The sequence below is a fragment of the Delphinapterus leucas genome, chromosome 13 (genome assembly GCF_059928025.1).
Source record: "Delphinapterus leucas isolate spDelLeu-1000000601 "Yukka" chromosome 13, BTC_Dleu_Yukka2, whole genome shotgun sequence".
In the NCBI taxonomy this organism is placed as follows: Eukaryota; Metazoa; Chordata; class Mammalia; order Artiodactyla; family Monodontidae; genus Delphinapterus; species Delphinapterus leucas.
The window spans coordinates 14,521,021-14,540,178 of NC_143141.1; the positions used below are offsets into that span (position 1 = coordinate 14,521,021).

Consider the following 19,158-nt stretch of genomic DNA (forward strand, 5'->3'; position numbering starts at 1 on the left):
ACGTGTTTTAGGCAACCTAGACTCAGATTCCTTCTTCAAGTGGGTCTTTTTTTAAAAATCTTTTGGCGGCACCGCACGGCATGTGGGATCTTAGTTCCCTGACCAGGGATTAAACCCAAGCCCCCTGCATTGGAAGGGCGGAGTCTTAACCACTGTGCCACCAGGGAAGTCCCTGTTGGGTCTTAAATGGTTTGTTAACAGTGAACAGTCAGGAGTTTCCATTGTCTGGTCATGCCTTGGGGAATAACAACTAAGTGCATTCACCTGTAGGCAGTGACAACAAAGACAAGGCAACAGCAACCGTAAGACCCTCCCCAGTTTTCAGAGGTGAAAAAAATGTATGTCTTGTAATTGATGATAATTATCCACAAGAAGTCTAGGAGTAAATGGGCACTGTCGGTATTCCAGTGACTTAGTGATGCCAAGGCTCCGGGTGGATGTCTCTGCGAGTCTCCTTGTCACAAGGTGGCAGTTCCCACACTCAAAGGCAGAAAGCAGGGAGCAGGGTCAGGCCTTTCTCCTGCATGTGAGAGGGAGAAAATATCTTTCCCAGAAATCCCTTAGCAGATTCCCCTTACCTCCCATTGGCCAGAACTGCATCACATGGCCATGCATAATAGCTAGGAGGGAGTTTGGGAAATCTGTTTTTTTTTCTCACCACTTCGAGAACGGAATTGGGAATGACTTTTGGATGGTCAACTAACAGTCTATCCCACTGTGGTCAAATACATTTGGGATATGCTGAGTCGAACAACCCAAAACACTACGACTTCTCAAAGCTTTTAGTATGTGGCTCATTGAATTATAGAATATGTTTTTAAGCTTTTCCAAATTTAGGGAGTCCAAATTTATTTTCCCAAAAATAAGGAACCCAGTTTTGCAGAATACCAGAGAACCACTCTTGGCTGTTCCCAGAATAAGAAAACGAAGGTTCTCAGAGCAGAGCTGAATCGGCCAGTGGAATAAGGTCTGTGGAAAGTGAATGGAGATGAGGTTTGGAGTAGAGACTGAGCAGGGCTGAGAGGTTTACAGCTGAAAGGGCTATATTGATTTGAACCGTCTCAGATTGTTTTGATGGGTACGGGCTAATTTGTTTTCAAGAGCCTATATCCATGCTGCCGTGGTTTCTTCTGAGACAGGACTCAGTCGATACTGAGCTATTATTATCTCCTTTTCTTTCCTAACCTTTGCCACTTCCTGTCTTCATGATGCTAGTGATACTGGAGCAGGCCAGCTGGCTTCTGGGACTGGAACTGAGTGCTTTGCTGAAATGGTCATGGACATGTGTGATGCTTGCTGCCTCTTTTCCTCAGATACATTGCTGAGCCTTTGTGAGAGCTGCCAGACCCAGGGAAGGAGTTAATCCACCACCATTTATTTGGACTTAGAATCATGAAGCCCCTCCTAGTTTTTTTCCCAGAAGTGATCCTTTTTTTTTTTTTTTTTTGGCTGCCCCCCCGCAGCATGTGGGATCTTAGTTCCCCGACCAGGGATTGAACCCGTGCCCCCTGTAGTGGAAGCACGGAATCTTAATCACTGGACCTCCAGGGAAGTTCCTAGATGTCATCTTGAATGTTTCTGAGTAGAATAATCATGGGTCATTGGCTGATGGATTTGGAGGGGATTATACTGGGGAGCGGGTCTCCCCCCTCATTTTCTTGGCAAAGACCACCCAGCTGTTACGTCTAGAAGGTGAAGCCTCAAACCCCTTGCCTACCATCGTTCAGGAGCTGTATCTGAGGCAACCAGGGAGATTTCTGCCTTTCTCACATAATGCCCTCCAAATACCCCTTTGCCTGGATTTAGAATTCTAGTTGTATATATTTTTTATTTTATTTTATTTATTTATTTTTAAATCTATTTTTATTTTTGGCTGCGTTGGGTCTTCGTTGCTGCACGTGGGCTTTCTCTAGCTGCGGCGATAGGGGGCTACTCTTCGTTGCGGTGCGCGGGCTTCTCATTGCGGCAGCTTCTCTTGTTGCGGAGCACAGGCTGTAGGCGCACAGGCTTCAGTTGTTGCAGCACGCAAGCTCAGTAGTTGCGGCACGTGGGCTCTAGGGCGCACAGGCTTCCGTAGTTGTGGTGTGTGGGCTCAGTAGTTGTGGCACACAGGCTTAGTTGCTCCGCGACACGTGGGATCTTCCCGGACCAGGGATCGAACCCGTGTCCCCTGCATTGGCAGATGGATTCTTAACCACTGTGCCACCAGGGAAGTCCTGTATATATATTTGATTATTTAAATAGTTTTCTTTCTGCTGTTGTTAGTTTCCTGGAGACATGGTTTTTTAAATATCTTTGGTAGGCTGAGAACTTATCATTTTCATATTTTAATGCATCTTTGTTTCATTCTGACATTTTTTCTAAAACTGTCTGCAAGCTCCTTTGTCTTCCCCCGTTGCCTCTAATGAACTCATTCTGCGTTTGCTCCTTTAGCTAACTGACTCTTTTGCTAAAGTTACTTCAGTGAATTACTGTGCTTTGTTGGCTCATTTTCATTACTATTTAAGTAAAGTGAAAAAAAAATCTCCAAACCCTTCTGCCATCTCTGAAAGCCTCTTAACTAATGCTGTCATGGCCCTTGTTGGTTTCATCAATCCCACCCCCCAGCCCAGAGCCCTTGTTAGCTGCTCTCGCTGATTTTGTGCTGATTTGTTGGTTCTGTTCCATCTGCGGTGCCTATGGTCCCCACGTCCTCTAGCCCTCTAGGACTACTCTTTCCTTCATTATTCAAATAAAATACCTCCGCCCCCGATCCATGCACCCCATGTACCTATGGGAAGTCTGCATGCCCATGAGTGTTTCTGAAGATACCCACGTTTATCAATTTGCCTAGTGGTTACTTGCCTGTCACCTCTTGCTCCAAACCCCAGCCCAGTTCTCAATAATCCACGTGTCCTTACCAGCCCCTCCGCCCTTGGGTTTCCTTCTCCCCCAAACACAAGTCTCCCCCTCCAGCCCCTGAGGCACACCTAAAGCAATGCTATCATCCCTGTGCCTTCCTTATAATCTTTTCACTTTGACAGATTCTCTCATCCAGATGGCGAGGCCCTTCCCTTTCATAAGTATAATGGATTGATCTTGCTTTTCCTAAACAAAAGAACAGTTTCCCCCTGAGACAGCTTCTGTGGCTCCTTGAGAATAAGAAATGGTTACGGTCAACAGTGTTTTGTTGCGTGTGTGTCTTTTTTTAATATCATCTTTTTCCTTCCTGATTCATTACCTTTGGGTATTTTATGGAGCTCAAGTGTGACAGTGGCAGTCAGTGTGACTCATGAACAGTCATGTGAACAGATAAAAGAAATGGCTGTTGTCATACATTTAAAAAATACTGTCTGCATTTTATTTCCTTTGAAAAGAGTAAGGACTGAGCACATAGATTATTAAGTTCTGATATTCTAGCCAGATCCTTGTGTCCTGGGAACTGAGCAAAATGTAGCTCTATAAGGATTTTGATTTATGTAAAGCCGGAGAAGCCCCAGACAAGCCCTGGAGAGTAGGAACCGAAGGCAGCAGTCGTTTCCTCGGCCCTGAGTCTGGCTGAGGCTCGGGCTTATCGTGGGGGGGGCGTCTGAAGGAGAGGAAGGAGCCTGGAGCCAGAAGAGCAGTTCCTGAGCCCACAGGAGGCCCTAGAACATTCTGGGCCTGGACCCCCTCAGTGTTCCCTGCAAGTACACCAGGCAGCTGCCCCTCTGCAGAGTATTCCAGGGGACTGACCTCCACCTTGCTGACCGCCAGAGCCCCCCTCTTGGCCTCGGTTGCGTTCGCCCGCCACAGCTGCCCCGGTCTGTGGGGCAGGCCTCTGACGTGTGCCCCGTCCTGTGTTGTGTCCAGGGACAGGGTGCCTTATCAGAGAGACTCCGGAGCTTCAGCATGCAGGATCTCTCCACCATCAGGGGAGACGGCGCCCCTGCTCCCTCAGGCCCCGCGCCACCGGGACCCGGGCGGGCCAGCGGCAAACATGGCCAGCCTAAGATGTCCAGGAGTGCTTCCGAGAGCGCTGGCAGCTCAGGTAGGTGTCACTTCCCTTCCCCTCTTTTCCACCTCGTAGGCCTTGCTTTCGTGAAGGGAGACCCAGGCCCCCCTAGGGCCCTTGCCCCAAGGACTCGCCACCCATACAGATGTCCATCAGACCGTGCCAGGCCAGCCAAGGGGCAGAGCACCACTTGGGCCAGGGCAGAGGGCTGGCCTTGGGGACTCTGATCGGGGGCAGGTTTAGGTCACCTGCACCAAAGGGCCCCATCTCCTCCATCTGATTATCTGGGGGGGGGGGGTGGGGGGGTTGAGTAGTAGTACCTGGACCAAGCCTAGAGGTGACAGGCCCAGCTGGACCTGGACCAAGGCAGCTTTCTCTGTGTTCTTCTTCTCTGACCCCACACTCCCAGGAGGGCTTACCTGTCGTGAGCACCTGCGTGTCTCCTCCCACCCAGCCAGGGCTTACGGCACGGTATCCCTTTTCCCTGCACGGTATTTCCTGTCCTGTCTCTCACTCTACCATCTCCTCCCCTCCCTGAGCCACCATGCCCCATGCATAACCTCGGCCACCACATGCAAACACCACACTAGCTCTGAGGTCTAATTCCTGTGGAGGCCGGGGCTTTACGGAAACCACACCTCTACCTCGATGTCTACCCCTGGTAGAGGGGTACCTGGGCCAGGATTGGCCTGGAACTTTGTTTAAAAGTGCAGAGTCCTGGGCCCCCCCACCGGGGGATTCAGTAGGTCTAGGGTGAGCCCCTGGTATGTGATGCTGTCGAGGTTGCAGCCACATTTGGCACCCACTGACGTCTGATCCCTCAGTGGGTTTCGGGCTTGTGGAAGGTAGGGGCAGGGATTAGAGGGCTATGGAGTTGGACCAGGACTCAGGGTTTCCCAGACTGTTCCTTGGGAAGATTACGGGGCTTGGCTTTCGGGAGCCGAGCACTGCTGCTGCCAGCAGAAGGTTGATGGGGAAGGGGCTGCAGGGGATCGTTCTGGATCATCACCTCAGCCCCTCCACCTTGCTGGGAAATTGAGCCTGGGGGCTGAAATTGGGCCACTATTGGAATCTCTGGCTGTGACGTGTGCAGGTGGTTAGCCTGCCCTTAAATGTATAAACAGGGACCTCCAGGCCACCTAGACCTAGACTGGGTGCTGTGAGGTACAGCCTACAGGGGCATCTCAGTCCTGTGCCTGGGCTCCTTCCAGGCCCCACCTGACTTGAGGGTCTAAGACATGGATGGGAAAGAGGGAGCCTCACCACTGCCCTGGGAATGACAACCCATGCTCCCTTCCAGGGAAAGGAGAACGGCTCAGGGCCCGGCCCAGCGTCTGCCAGGTTCCAACCCACTCAGGAATGGCCTCTCTACCCCCGGCCCCAGGATTGAAGAATGTGGCTTTTCTGTTGGAAGGGAGAGATTTTAACCCTAGCAGGGCTGGGGAGGTGGAGGCTTGGCCATGGGGGTGAGGTCTACCTCAGGTAGGGGAACCCTGTCCCTGTGCCAGGGGAACTTAGCATGGAATCCCAAAAGGCCAGGCAGGAGGGGACCTTGGGGATCACGCAGTCTAATCCTCTGATTTTGCCAATGAAGAGACAAAGGCCCAGGGAAGGGAGCTGTCACCAGGGTTGCCCGCCGGTGGCATTCTCCTGTGGCCCCCTGACTCCTAGGCCAGGGCCTTCTCTCCACTCACCTGCTGGCCATCAGGTTTCCCTGAGCATCTACAGCTTCTGACCTCCTGGGCACCGTTGCAGAAGTAGGGATGTGAAAAGCAATTAGATATCGCCTCCACCCTCGGTCAGCTTCCCGGCTACGAAGCCTCAAATGAAAGCTGTCATTGGAAGAAAAAGGGCCCCAGTTCTCTGAGGCTCAGTGGGCAGAGCTAGAACCAGTGGGGTCAAGTTCCAAGGGGGTAGCCACTTACCAGCTGTGTGGCCTGGGCAAGCTGTTTATCCTCTCTGCACCGCAGATTCTTTATCTAAACACAGGGAATGACAAGCCCCATTTGTAGGGTTGTCGTGAGGATTCAACCATAATAATCCATGTAAAGGTGCTTAGGGTCATGCCTGGCACTCGAGGTCGTAGCTGCTGCCAGTTTTGTTCTTCTTGTTGATATCTAACTCACCTACGAAAGTACTTTATAATATGAAAGTATCCAGGACAGAAATGGGCTGCCTTGTGAGACAGTGAGATTCCTGACGTTGGAAGGGCCCAAACCAAAGTCCAATAGTCATATACCAAAGCTCTAGGGAGGGATTCCTGCTTTGGCTAGGAAATGGGCCTAGGTGGCCCTACAGTCCCTTTCCCTCTTAGAGTCTATATTGTCATTATAGAGGTGAACGAAGCAGAGGAAGTAGGCTCAGAGAGGTCACACACTGTGCCAAGGCCACACAGGACTGGAATCCAGGCCTCCTGCCTACACCTCCCCTTGGTGGATGATTCGTGGCAGCTTCAGAACTAGGAAAGAGAGAGGTTTGGTAGGATCTAAAAGGTGATGGATATTACTCAGCCATAAAAAGGAATGAAATTTTGCCATTTGTGACAACATGGATGGACCTGAGGGTATTATGCTTAGTGAAATAAGTCAGACAGAGAAAGACAGATACTGTATGTTTTCATTTATATGTGGAATCTACAAAATGAAACAAACAAATGAATATAACAAAACAGAAACAGACTCAGAGATACTGAGAACAGACAGGTGGTTACCAGAGGGGAGAGTGGTGGCGGGGAGGGGTAAAATGGGTGGAGAGGATTAAGAGCTACAAACTACCAGATATCAAATAGATAGGCTACAAGGATGCAATGCACAGCACAGGAATATAGCCATCATTATTTATAGTGTCTGTATATGGAGTACGATCTATAAAAATATTGAATTACTGCACCTGTACACCTGAAACTAATATAATATTGTAAGTCAACTATACTTCAATACGGAAAGGAAAAAAAAAAAAGGCGATGGGAGGCATCCCCTGGGCTTTGAACATCTTCCCAGACAGTCACTAGATGGAAGCGGATTTGGGCTGATTTGTTTGGTTCTGACCCTGCTGCCCTCTGTCCTCTGCTGTGCCCCGTGGGGCAGGGGCAGCGCTCTGGTTGCAGGTGTGCGGGCCAAGCAGGTGGAGTTTGCAGAGAACCAGAGAGCCTGCGGTGCTGCCACACGACCTGCTCTCCTCATTGCCTGACCATGGCCGTGGCGCCTGTGATTTCAGGGGGCCCGGCAAGGGAGGTGCTGACCTAGCAGGGAGGGCAGGGACCCTTGGCCTTCGCCCTGGCTGTTCTGGGCCTAACATAAAAGTCATCTCAGAAAGAAAGACCAGTGAAAGATGGCCCAGGGTCTGGGCGTGGGGCAAAAGCACCCAGATCAGAGGCTCTGGGGCTGTCGTAACCCCAGAGTGGAGGGTGCGGGTGACTGGGAGGGAGTCAGCCAAAGGAGACCCAGCTTTGTGTACCCTCTCAGCACCCAGCCTCGGACGCCAGGCATGGTCGGGTCGGGGAAACGGCCCCCAGTCTGGGCTTCCATCCTGGCTGAGTGACCCCGGGCCTGCGCAGAGACGGTAAATGCAACACAGCGAGGCAGACGTCAACAAGCAGTCACCACACTTGTTCCCTCTGGGCCTAGATTCAGCCTCAGAACCTTCCTCAGAATGATACCCCAGGCGGCTGCTATCAGAGGATTTGACCTTGGCACAGAAAACGAGCTCAGTTGCCTTCAGGTTTCCTCTGGAGAAAAGGCGCAAGAATCCCTATCCCTCCTACATCTTAGGCTTGTGAGGAGAGCAGTCACAAGTCACAGGGCTTATTTGCAAGCCCTGGCAGGTAGCACCTGTTGCAGGCAGGCTGGGAGAGGATGGGCAAGACGCGGTGGCTGCCCCCCCCGTGGAGTTGTGTGCAGCGTTGGAAGCAACAGTTTCAATGTACATATAGGTAGAGTTTGAGAACACGAGGCCTAGTGAAAAAAGTACAAAACGGAATAAGATATTATATAACAATTTATGTAAAATAAAAATGTAGGCCCATTGGTGTAAAATAGCACTATGCAGTTTGCATCGCCCACCCTGCAGAAAGGACTGGGAGGCGTTTTGTCAGACATCATTTATTGAAAGTCTGGCACTGAACCCCAGGAAGGGTACAAGGGAGTTGAAAAAATGATCCTTGCCTTCCATGAACTTGGAGACAGCCTGTATTTAGTGAGCACCTACTGCATACCAAGGGCCAGATGTGCACCAAGACCAATGGACTGTGTAAGGTAGCAGCCAATTAGCTGTTTGAGCACTTTGAGGGTTCAGCGGTCCGTTTCCTGCAGGTCATTCTGAACTGGGAGACAGAGAGAGGAAGGGCATCTGGGCAGGCACAGTTGGAGTTATTTCTCAGAGGAAACTTTGACGTCACCCTCTGCCTCCCCTTGGGCTGCAGGACACAAGGACTGACCTCTGTGGGCCAGGCAAGGTCATCCTTGGGCTGCAGGACACAAGGACTGACCTCTGTGGGCCAGGCAAGGTCATTTTCTAGCACCCGAGAGGAAGCTGAATCTGAAATGATCCCCTCCGCCACCTCAGTGTCTCTACAGAGACCCACATTCCTGGGACCCCTGTATTGAACACACTGGGATCCCCACACCTCCCTGGGACCTCCCGGTTTGCCTGGGGGCTGGTTCCTGTCAACTGGGGGCTATCACTGATGGTGCCCCCATCCCCACAGTGTGTACCTGCTGCTTCACCTGCAGGACCTGGAAAGGTGAGTAGACAGCCAGCATCTCTGCAGCGTGCGGGACTCGCCTCGGGAGGAGGCTCTAACCATGAGCTGGTGTCAGACCTGGGGGCTCCCTTTCAGCTGCAGGGTCTGGGGGGGTGGAGTCAGGAGGTTACCTCCTCCAAACAGCAAACATGTATTACCCTACAGCGAAGCCAGGCTAGACATTTGGGAGCGGCTTAACTGGGTGGTCTGGCTCAGGGACTCTCAAGAGTTCCAGTCAGGATGTCGGCCAGGGCTGCAGCCATCTGAAGGCTTGACTGAAGATGGCTGTCTTGTGACTGTTGGCTGGAGGCCTCAGATCCTCACCACGTGGGCCTCTCTGGGGCTGCTTGAGCATCCTTACGACACGGCAGCTGGCTTCACCCAGAGTGAGTGATGCAGGAGAGAGAGGGCAAGCAGGAAGCCACAGTGCCTTTTAGGACCTGGTCAGAAGTCACATACCACCGCTTCTGCCTTATTCTGTTTGCGGGAAGTGAGCCATTAAGTCCAGCCCACACGCAAGGGGAGGGGAATTCATCTCCACCTCTTGAAGGGAGGAGCATCAAAGGATGTGTGGAGCCATTTTAAAACCATCCCAGGGTCATGGTTCCTTGTGCTCTGGGTGATGATAACACAGGCACTTACCCAGCTCCTCTGAAGTGCTGGAGCCCCAGGGCTTTCGGCCCTTGTGCAGCCAAGGGAGCCCTGGTCCTGCTTTGCCACTTAACCAGCTGTGTAAGTATGTGCAAATCACCTAACCACCCTAAGCCTTGATTTGCTTCAAATAGAGAGAAAGATCCCCGCTTCCCCACTCCCCTGTGCTGTTGTGAGAATGTCTGTGAAAGGACTGTGTGAAGGGCGGCGATGGTGATTACCGTTAGAGCCAGGGGACCTCAGGGAGCCCGGCCGGCCCCTGCTGCCACCCTCCCTGGGTGTGGGTGATAGCTTAGCCACGCTTTCCCTCCTGACCTGCTCCCGCGCTTTCCCTGACCTTAACTAGACATGCGAGGGACCAGAAATGGTGCTCAGCCCCCTTTGCTCCCCCCGCACCAAGGAGGTGCCTTTGGCTCAGAAGGCGAGAGGGGCCGCCCCTGGCCTGCAGCTGCTGGCTGGTGTGAGGGGAGGAGAGAGGCACGCCTGGCGCCCTTGTTGCCTGTGCCCCCTGCCCCGGTGCCACTGAGACGTGGCTCGCGCCTCCCATGTCGGTGGAGGGAGAAGGGTCCTGTTTTCCCTTTAGTTCTTCAGTTTTAAGACTTTTCAGTGCTAAGGTTTTCAAAGGTCTGTAGAAGACATGGGGGTTTTGGAGGCCATAAACCTAATGAGAACAGATGGTCCAAGGAGTCCTGAGCAGGGCTGCGGGGAGCAGCATCGTGCTGGAACAGAGGAGTGTATATATGCTCAGCAAGGATAAAAGAAACGGAGGGGCTGCACGCAGCTGTTTCCAGCGCTAGCAGCCGAGACTCGGGCCTGGTGGACGTGCTAGTTCGTGGGAAACAACCACAGCGTCCCAGGCAATTATGGTTCTTTCTATCTAGTCACCCTTTACAATTTTGAGTTTGTAAATTCCATGAGCCGTTCAGAAAGCCTCTCGTTCCGGGATCTTGTCACTTGGGGGACCGGGGAGAGGAGAGCTGCCTTCTCCTCCGTTCTTGCCTCGTGGGCCTGTCCTGTGCAGCTGTCCGCGTGGGGAAGCCCTCGCCCTCCCCGTGACCCCTGGTGGTTCCCTAATCACAGGCCGCCTTTCCAGTACGTTCAAATAGAATTACCGCTGATTGTGGGAACTGAGCAGAGTTCGGTCTTCCTGGGAGCTGCGGGGATGGGGGCTTCTTGGGGACTGGACAGCAGGTGGGGCTCGGTGGAGGCCTCCGGCTGGGGTGGCCCTGCTCAGGGTTGTGATCTGGGAGCCTTTGCCCCAGCCCTGCCTTTCTTGGCCCTCTTGACACCCAGGGCCCTGGAGTTCTTCCCCGTCTCCTTAAGGTCTTCTTGCGAGGAACCAGCTAGAGATTTGTCCACCCCACTTCCCTCTGTGATGGTGGGAAAACCCCTTGGCGCTCCAGGCCTCAGTCTCCTCCTCTGTAAAGGGGGGTGGGGTGGGTTGAGCTCGATGGCCCTGGGGCCCCGTTTTCTGCGGGTGAAGGGTGCTGAGTGTGAAGTGCCAGCAGACGGTGTCGGGGGAGGTTGGTCTCACGCCCGGGGCTGGGGCAGTGATGCTGGGAGAGAGGATTTCAGGGGGTCACAGACGCTTTGGTCAGAGGGGCCCTCCTGGTCCCCGGAAATGACTTCCATCTGTGCGTCTTGGGCCCCAGGAGAACATTCTGCTCCATTCCCGCCCATCTGTTAATCGTTTCCTGTTGTCTCCTGCACATCTGTCTCTCTTCTTCTGTGCTTCTGTTATTCTCTCTCTCTCTCTCTCCCGCTCATACCTACCGCCCTTTCTCCCCTCTTTTCTCTCTACCTGCCTTGATGTTATATAGAGCTGAAAACTGAATTCTATTACTGCTTGAAATTAGTCATAGAGATGGGGTTTTTTTTTCCTTTTTTAAAAAAAAAATCAAGTGTGTGGGACATATAAAAAGCAGAGTCATCTCTTTTTATCCTCTCTATTAAAAGAGAGAGAGAATTGCCTCTTTCTTGAGGGTGGCCCCGCGGCAGTTTCTTTCCTCAGCAGCCGGAGCCGCCAGAGGTTTGGAGCATGGGCAGAGTGTGAGCGTGTGTCCGTGTGTGTGTACCTGTGTGTGTGCACGAACACTCACACGTGTGTGTGAGTTTCATCCCCAGAGGTCCTTCCCTAACAGAATATTCTCTTCTTTCTCCTCGGTGGCTGTCGGGGACGCTGACGTGAGTGTTCCAGATGGGCGTGCTCTCCTCCAGATGCCTTTGCTGACTTTCGTGAACGGCTCCCACTAACGTGTGCTGCGGGGGAGTGTTTGCTAACCCGGGGTGTTTGCTGCACTGGTGGGATGGTGGGGGGGGGCGGTCCCAGGGCTCCTGCAGAAGGATCAGCTCGGCCTTGGAGGGCTGGGAGTTTCTCCCTCCCTGGCCTCTCCACGGAGAGAAGAGGTGCAGCTGCTTCCTAGCCTGCTGTAGACACGTTTGCTAATACAGAACGTCAGTCAAGGCCACACACTCACTCCCCCGCTGTGGAAAATAAGGGCGACCCCTGTCCTTTCCTAGAGGCTGCGCAGCCTCGGGCACCATGGTCAGCTCTGCGGGCTCAAGGCCTTGGCTGCCGTTCCTTGAGATTTGGAGGTGGTTGTGGCCATGACCTTGCATGAGATGTTCCTCATACAAGTTGTCTTCAGGAGCCATCAGAGTATTAAGATGTGGGCAGCAGTACCCTTTTGGGTGAGAACCTATTCAGTCACGAATTCTGTTTGGATCTACAGGGAGAGGAGTGCTGAGGAGGCCCACCATCTAATTTTCTGCCCAGCCACTCACCTTCATCCTGGTGCCCATCTTGATGGGACCAGGTTCTGTGGGGTTTATATCTTCATTTATACGCCTCCCTGTTTCACAAAGGATTTAAGTCTGGTTGTGGAAATAGAGATGATAAATTGAACCAACTAAGAAAAATGAAGCTTGAGAGAAAGGGAATAGGCAGGTAAGATGGAGTCAGAGTGAGAAGAAAAGTTTAAGTGCATGTCACAAAGTCACAGACTGTCCAAGATGCTGGGCTTCCTGGCAGCCAGTGCAAAGAGGGAAACGCAGTTCAGAGGTTCAGTGTCACAACACGGTAGCCAGCCGGAGGCTCAGAGGCTCAGCTTGTCCACAGTGGTTATTCTCACGGGTCCCGAGAGTCAGGCAGAACATTACAAACAACATTCTTGGCAAAACCCCTCCATGAACACAGTAAGCAGTAGGATTCTTCTCTTTTTAGCAGGTTCTCCCTGTGGCTTCCATCCGAAGCTACTTCCAGCCCCCAAGCTGCCCGCACTAACCTCCTTTGTTCCCCACCTCTGCTGAGTTGAATGATTGGTTTCTATTCCTGCCTGGATATCTGGGTTCCCCTTGATCCATCACTCCTAGTGGGCCAGAGGGTCACTTCTTTTCTACCCTTTAGTCCATGCTCAAGGATGCAGTAGAGAACAAACTCGAAGCCATTTTTGTTTCAGTCCAGAGACAGTCGTTGTTGTTGTTATTATTATTACTATTATTATTTTGGTAACGTGTGGGTTCATTGCTCAGTCTCGGTGAATCCAGACCACGTGAGCAGGCTGAATTGTTCGATGCCTGAGGATGTTTTGGTGACTCTGGGCTGCCCTCTGAACCCCAGAGTGATCGGTACAGAGAAAGCCCTGGCCCCGGATTTAGAGGGAACCACGTGTGCAGAGGCACAGACTCAAACCGGTCCCCTACCCGTTCTCAGGATGTGGGGTTCTGTGCTGGTGCGGACGGAGCTGGCCAGGCTGCTTCTGCAGTTTCTGGCCTGGTCCGAGAGTTTTCGGGCCTGGGCTGGCCTGTCTCTTTTTCCTCCTGTCAGGTGTCCAGAAGGAATGTCCTTGTGATAGGTGTCGAGTTCTGATTTGGGACAGGAGCCAAGCCCTCTGAGATGATGTCAGGTCTCCACCTCGGTTAGTGGACGAGCAGCCACTGTGGGTACAACCCCAGGGTCAGGTGCTCCGAGGGGCCCAGGAGGATCAGCCATAGCTCAGGATGCTTTCTGTGGGGCTGAGGCAGTGAGACTGACGGACAGGAGAACCAGGGTGCGCAGCACAAGCCATGTGGTACACATCCCAAGCCCCGCTGGGAGTAGAGAGGCAGGCAGGACCGGTGCATTCAGGGAGGGCTCCCTGGAGTTGCCAGCCTTCATGTTCCTCGGTCCTAAGGATGCAGCTGATTTGGCCAGGGGAAGGGACCAGAGGGAACCTAAACCCGGAGGAGACAGGCTGGGGGATGCACTGGAGCAAAAAACGCAAAGGAAGTTTAATGATCTCGGGCTCTTACTCAGGTGCTGTCTGAGCGGGTTGCTCCCAGCCTACGATTCAGCTTTGAAATCCGTGGTTAAGGCAGCTCTGCTCTCGTGCTGCCTCCTGCCGGCTTTTGGGAGTATAGCAGCAATGACCCGGAAAGCGGCTCAAGATTAGGCTTCCGCTGTTAAGTTTTACTAAGCCCACACCGGTGCTGTTATTCCCCTTTTGGTAGAGAGAACACATTTGGTGGCTGAAAATGTTTTGGGGAGAAGTAGCAGGGTGTCCCAGAAAGAGCTCTGGTTTTTATCTGCAGGCCTTGGGGTGGTCGGACCAGGTGATCTGAGGGCCCCCTGGCTGTGCATTCTGTGATTCTAGGTAAACACAATATACGAAGCCTAGGAAGATGTGTCTCTGGGTGTCAGATAAACTGGGTATGGGCAGGAAGTATTTTATATCTCGACTGAGATAGGACCACATGGCCAGATGACATGGGATATGCTCAGCATTGAACATTGCAAAAATACCGTGCACTCAGAGACATGAATCCATTCTGGTGCTCTCCCTGTGGATTAGTCACGGCAGACCAAAACAGGAATCCTGCTGTCGTTTTGGAGGGGAAGACTGCTGCTAGATTCTCCTTCCACTAGGCTCCTCTGCTCCTCTAGGACTTGGCCTTTGAAATGAAAAATCTACATAGCTTTGCTTAAGGTTCTCTTTGAAGGCTTCCTGGCATTTTACATCCCGTCTCTTAAAGAATGCTTGGAGTTGAATGTGCAAGTGTAATGAAGGCACTGTCAGCATTGCTGGTGTGTATTATAGAAAACTGTGCTATTCCTCTCCAGAGGTCACTGCCACCATCTTTCCTAGAGATTCTTTCCCGGAGCATTCTTCTGGTATGGCCTCACAGCTCTAAGCTGCAGGGTTAGACATGTCTCAGTTGGGGCAGCGCTGTCCCCACCTCCCCTGGTAGCTTATCAGTAGATTCTGAAGCCTGTGCCCGTTCCCATGCACGGCGCCTGACCAGTCTCACAGTTGCAATGATCCTGGATCCTCTGCAGTACCGCTGGAGGATACCGGGGCCTCGGCTCTCCTAACCGGCCTGGCCTGCCGTGCTGTGTGCCTAACTTTGACCTTGCGTGCCCTTCTTCGCTCCTTTCGACACTGATCCCACCTCGCTGTACTTTGTCTCCTCTGCATAGATTGTAAATGGACATTCAGTGGTTGAGGGGGATGTGAATGAGGGTGGTGTGAAGGCATGGGAGCCTCACCAGGTCCAAAACCCATTGGCATTTTCCGATGATGAGGAGGAAGACCTGCTGGATTTCATGTACAAGTATAAAGCGCCTCGAAGGACGGAGTTCCCCCTGGAGGTACACGGTGTTGGGGGCTGCGGGGTGGAGCGTGTGTTTGCACAAAGGCCTCTGCCCTGGAGAACTGGGGCTCCTGGGGGCAGCATCTCTTCGGGCACCCAACGCCTCCGGAGTGCCTGGGGCGGGGAGACCTCCCTCCATCAAACAGGCAGGACAAGCCACTAGGTAGCGTCCAGCTACCTGCCAAGGGGTAAAAAAGACCCTACTACTTTTATTTGGAAATAGGAGAGGTGAGATAGTGCCTAGGGATTAAAAAAACAAACAAAAAACCCAACTACCAACCTAAGGTGATGTGTGAATGAAAAGCAACCAAATGAGTGTTTGGGAGGAAGAAAAACTCAGAATGTGTTATATGACAAGTTTTTATAAAGCGTGTTCATCCCTGTATCTCCATGACACAGCGTAGTGCCTGGTACAACACAGATGTTCATAAAATGTTATACAAGGGGCACAGCCCTTCAAAATGACCAAAACAATACACTTGATGTGTGTACTCTTGCCACTTGTAGATGCAGATGGAGTTTTGGCAGCAGGAGGGCCAGGCCTAGAGCCTCAGGGCCTTGCTCTGTGCAGGGTCACCAGCCTTGGGCTCGGGTGCAGGGCCCGCAGAATGGGGGGACCCCAGAGTCTTCCTCTCTGTCCCGTCACATCTCCCCCCCCTTCCCCTTCCCCTGAACACTGCGGCCTGAGAGTCCATCTGCGGCAAGTTGGGAGTCCCCCTGCCCACAGAGCAGAGACCCTTGTGAGCCTCAGGTGAGGCAGTGCATGGAAAGGCTGACCTCCTTCCCGGAGGTGCCAGAACCATTCTAGGTCCTGAGGCTTTGTGCCTTTTTGCTTTTGTTTTTGTACAGCTGCGCAAGCTGCTTTACTGTTTATGGTTAATCTGCTTGAGGCAGATCCCTAAAACAGAGGTTTCACCGATTCTTTTCTTACTGTGTCCGGAGGTGGCTGGTAAACATTTCCTAGTCGCAAAGGTGTAGCGTGAGGACTCAGGATGTGGAAGGCCAGAGCCTTCCGTTCCTGCTTCTTTCTCTTCTGCCTCCCTTCCGTGTGCCCGCTGGGCACCAAGCTCCTTGCTGGGAAACGGTGGTGAACTCGGCCCTGCTCCCAGGAAGTCACAGCGTGGCAGGGGACACAGTGCACAGAGCAGGCACGCTCCCCCGTGGGCGCGAAGTCCTCTGACGCCCTGTCACGTGCTAAACAATGTGAGAACCAAGGAGCCGATCCTGGCTGTGAGTGGGCCATGTGGGTGGGGCTCAGGAGTGACTTAGGACTGAGAAGGGAGGAAGGACCTCTGGTCAGAAGGGATGGAGGTATGAAAGGACAATGTAGAAAACGAAGCTGAGTACAGAGAGTTGGGGCCAGTTGTGAACCCCCTTGAGTGCTATGCTAGAAAATATTTCCCTTTTCTTTTATTGTGATAGTAACTTCCCCTGTGATTTGTGTGTCCCATGGAAGGAGGGGTCCCTTGATAGCCATTTGTAGGGAAGATGAGGTGGAACCCTTCATACTTAAAGGCAGTGTTTCCTCTGTTGTGTGGTTTGCTGTGCATGAAGGGATTTCACCTCCAGAAAGAGGACTGGAAATTTGGTGATGGAAATTTGAAGCACGTACCAAGTAACACGAGGCTGGTTCCCAAGGGAAGAGATGGGGCGGTCTTTCTGCTGAGTCACTTGGTAAGATCATTTCGCTCTCAAGGCAGAAACAAGATGTGTCATCCTTCTGTGTAGCCATTCACTTGGGAGATCCAGGGACTTAAGAGAACATGAAGAGGGAGGCGCCGGGCTCCTCAACTGGCTCAGCTTCGTGGCGATGCTTGGGCTGTGACTCCGATTCCTACTGTGGACACTCCGAGTGGGCCCCCAGCCGCACCAGCCTCTTCACACACACGTGCATTTGACCAAAGGAGCTGGAGTCTCAACACAAACCCAGCCGGGTGCTGTCCTCGAAAGCTTCCATGCTATGCCAAATTGAGGGGTCCTTTTTCTGTTTCCTCTACCAGGCACCGCCTAGAATCCTTCGACCTCGCTTCAGGAAGAAAAGTACCTCATCCTCGGCCACTGAAACCACGTGAGTGAGATGAGCCAACAGCACTGGATCCACAGAATGTTTCTTCTCTGCCTTAAAGAGCTATTTATTCACTAATAACATAGAAACCCGCAAGCTGGGGTACTGAGTGTGCAGCCTCGGACATGGCCTTTCCTCTCTCCCCTGTTCCGCTTTTAAGAGTTTCTCTTCCCCCCTCCTTTTCTTTCTTTTGCTAGGGAGAGGCTAAAGGGAAAGGTAGTGTGCCAGGGGTCAGCAGTTTTCCACAACTGGACCGGCGTACAGACAGCAGTGTTTTAGAAATAGAAGAGAATCACCCCCACTGCTGGGATGCACATTTGTAATTTCTTGGTTGCATACTTTGTTTTTAGTCCTGTATATGCAAACAAAGCAGTTTTCTTTTTAACTTCTTTTTGTCCTTGGTACTAGTACTTTGGACTCTACAGTGTACATATTTATGGCTTTTGGCTTAATATAGTGGACTTGCAAGGGCTGCCAGAGGTTCTGATGTGTAAGAAAACTGCAAAAGCAGACGTGCAAAAAATTATTTTGATTCTAGAGGATGTCTCAGATGTGCTTATGAGGCTTCCAAATACAACTCGAGTACAACATCCCTTTTCCTGCAGGGCGATGGTCCATATCCTTCAGACGGTTAGTCAACAGACCAGAGTGAAGTTTAGAATGAAGAGAGGCAACATTTTAGTGACAGGTGTGAGTGTAACGAAGACAGGGGAACAGCCTAGAATAAGAGAAAAGTCACAGGAAGCTTGTCTCTCCCATGGATCCAGGATTAGGAGCTTCTGAATCCTTACAGGGGATTTATCATGGTCTTAGGCAGGAGCCTCGCCCTTGGTAAAACTTCTCTCGGGCGTGTAGACTTACAGCGCTGTTGTAAGGAATCATTTTGAGTGGTTCCAAAGTGCTTGACGATGACTGTGTCTCCATAATAGGACCCAGTGCTGTGACTGATTTCCCCAGGTAGAGGAGCCCACAGTGGGAGCGCCTCGTTTCAGGAAACACTAAGCGAAAACCAACCCATCCACCCAAACAAAAGCAACCCTACGATCATGCTTTGTTTCAGATACGCGGTCAAGTACATCTGAGACACCCGGGTAACAGTCCAAACGCTGGGTTCTAGAAAGGTTTCAGAGGTCGAGACCTTCATGGATGTGACTGGCTCCCCAGCTCACGGGCAGCTCTGGCTCATGCCCTCTGTTCCTCTCCTGGCCTGTGCAGAATGTGAACCAGAGAGATGTCGCACACTCGTGGGCACTCGTACTTCATACAAGCCCGCGTCGCTTAGGGAGAGAACAAATCACTGTCTGAGGGGACTCCCTGCTTAGACTGAGAATGTTATCTGAAAAGAAGAATCTGGTTTAAGGTAGCATTTTGGTCTGAGGCAGCTGCTCTGGTAGAGCCGAGCCTAAATGCAGGACTCATATACTTACGCTTAGAGTGGGCGTTTCCTTTCAGTGTGATGCATGCAGTGGTCACAACCCAGTTACTTATAATACTTGGATTGTGTTTGTTCGTAGATAGGCCCTGAACACTAGAGAGTGTTACGTACCACATAGAACCTACTGTCAATCAGCTATAAACAGGCCCAGTTAAAGACTGAGCTACGCAAACACACATCAGTCTTTGCTGGTGACACATTGGCTGGATCTTAGCCACCTCCGAGAGGGTTTTACTTGAAGTTGCTTGTTACCAGATGTGCATATTTAAATCCCTTTTCCCCACAATGCCTCTGAAGGTGACTTTGTAATTTACAAAAGGATTTAGGAAAATAAACCTAAAAGCAAATTTGTGGTTCAGAGGGCAAACAGAGGCTGTCTGTTCATTGTCTGTGCCCCACACCCACCAATACCCAAACCCCCGAGGGAAGACAGAAAACCTGTTTTCTTCAAGCTCACTGAATAGTTTCAGACAGAGGAAAAATATATGCTTTAAAATGTATTTACCTGTCATTGGGAGTACCCAGAATTATCAGAAACAAAAGCAAAAAAAGCTTAACTCATTAAGCAGCTTTTTAGCAATTTTTTTTTTTGCCAAAACAATAAATGCCTTTAGCAGCAGAGATTAAAATCCTATTGTGAACAAGCTATATTTTCACCATTTTAC

At 51.6% G+C, this 19,158-nt stretch overlaps 1 protein-coding gene across 1 annotated transcript in view; it reads left to right on the plus strand.

Annotated features, from left to right (window-relative positions):
* Positions 1 to 17,443, plus strand: part of REEP1 (receptor accessory protein 1) — a 109,760-nt gene extending 92,317 nt beyond the window's left edge. Inside the window, exons 7-11 of the mRNA XM_089922862.1 lie at positions 3,832 to 4,009; positions 8,679 to 8,714; positions 14,840 to 14,993; positions 15,643 to 15,744; positions 16,994 to 17,443. Coding sequence (XP_089778988.1) covers positions 3,832 to 4,009; positions 8,679 to 8,714; positions 14,840 to 14,993; positions 15,643 to 15,744; positions 16,994 to 17,069 — 546 coding nt within the window. The 3' untranslated portion in view covers positions 17,070 to 17,443. The remainder of the gene's footprint in view (positions 1 to 3,831; positions 4,010 to 8,678; positions 8,715 to 14,839; positions 14,994 to 15,642; positions 15,745 to 16,993) is intronic.
* The last annotated feature ends 1,715 nt before the right edge of the window (positions 17,444 to 19,158 follow it).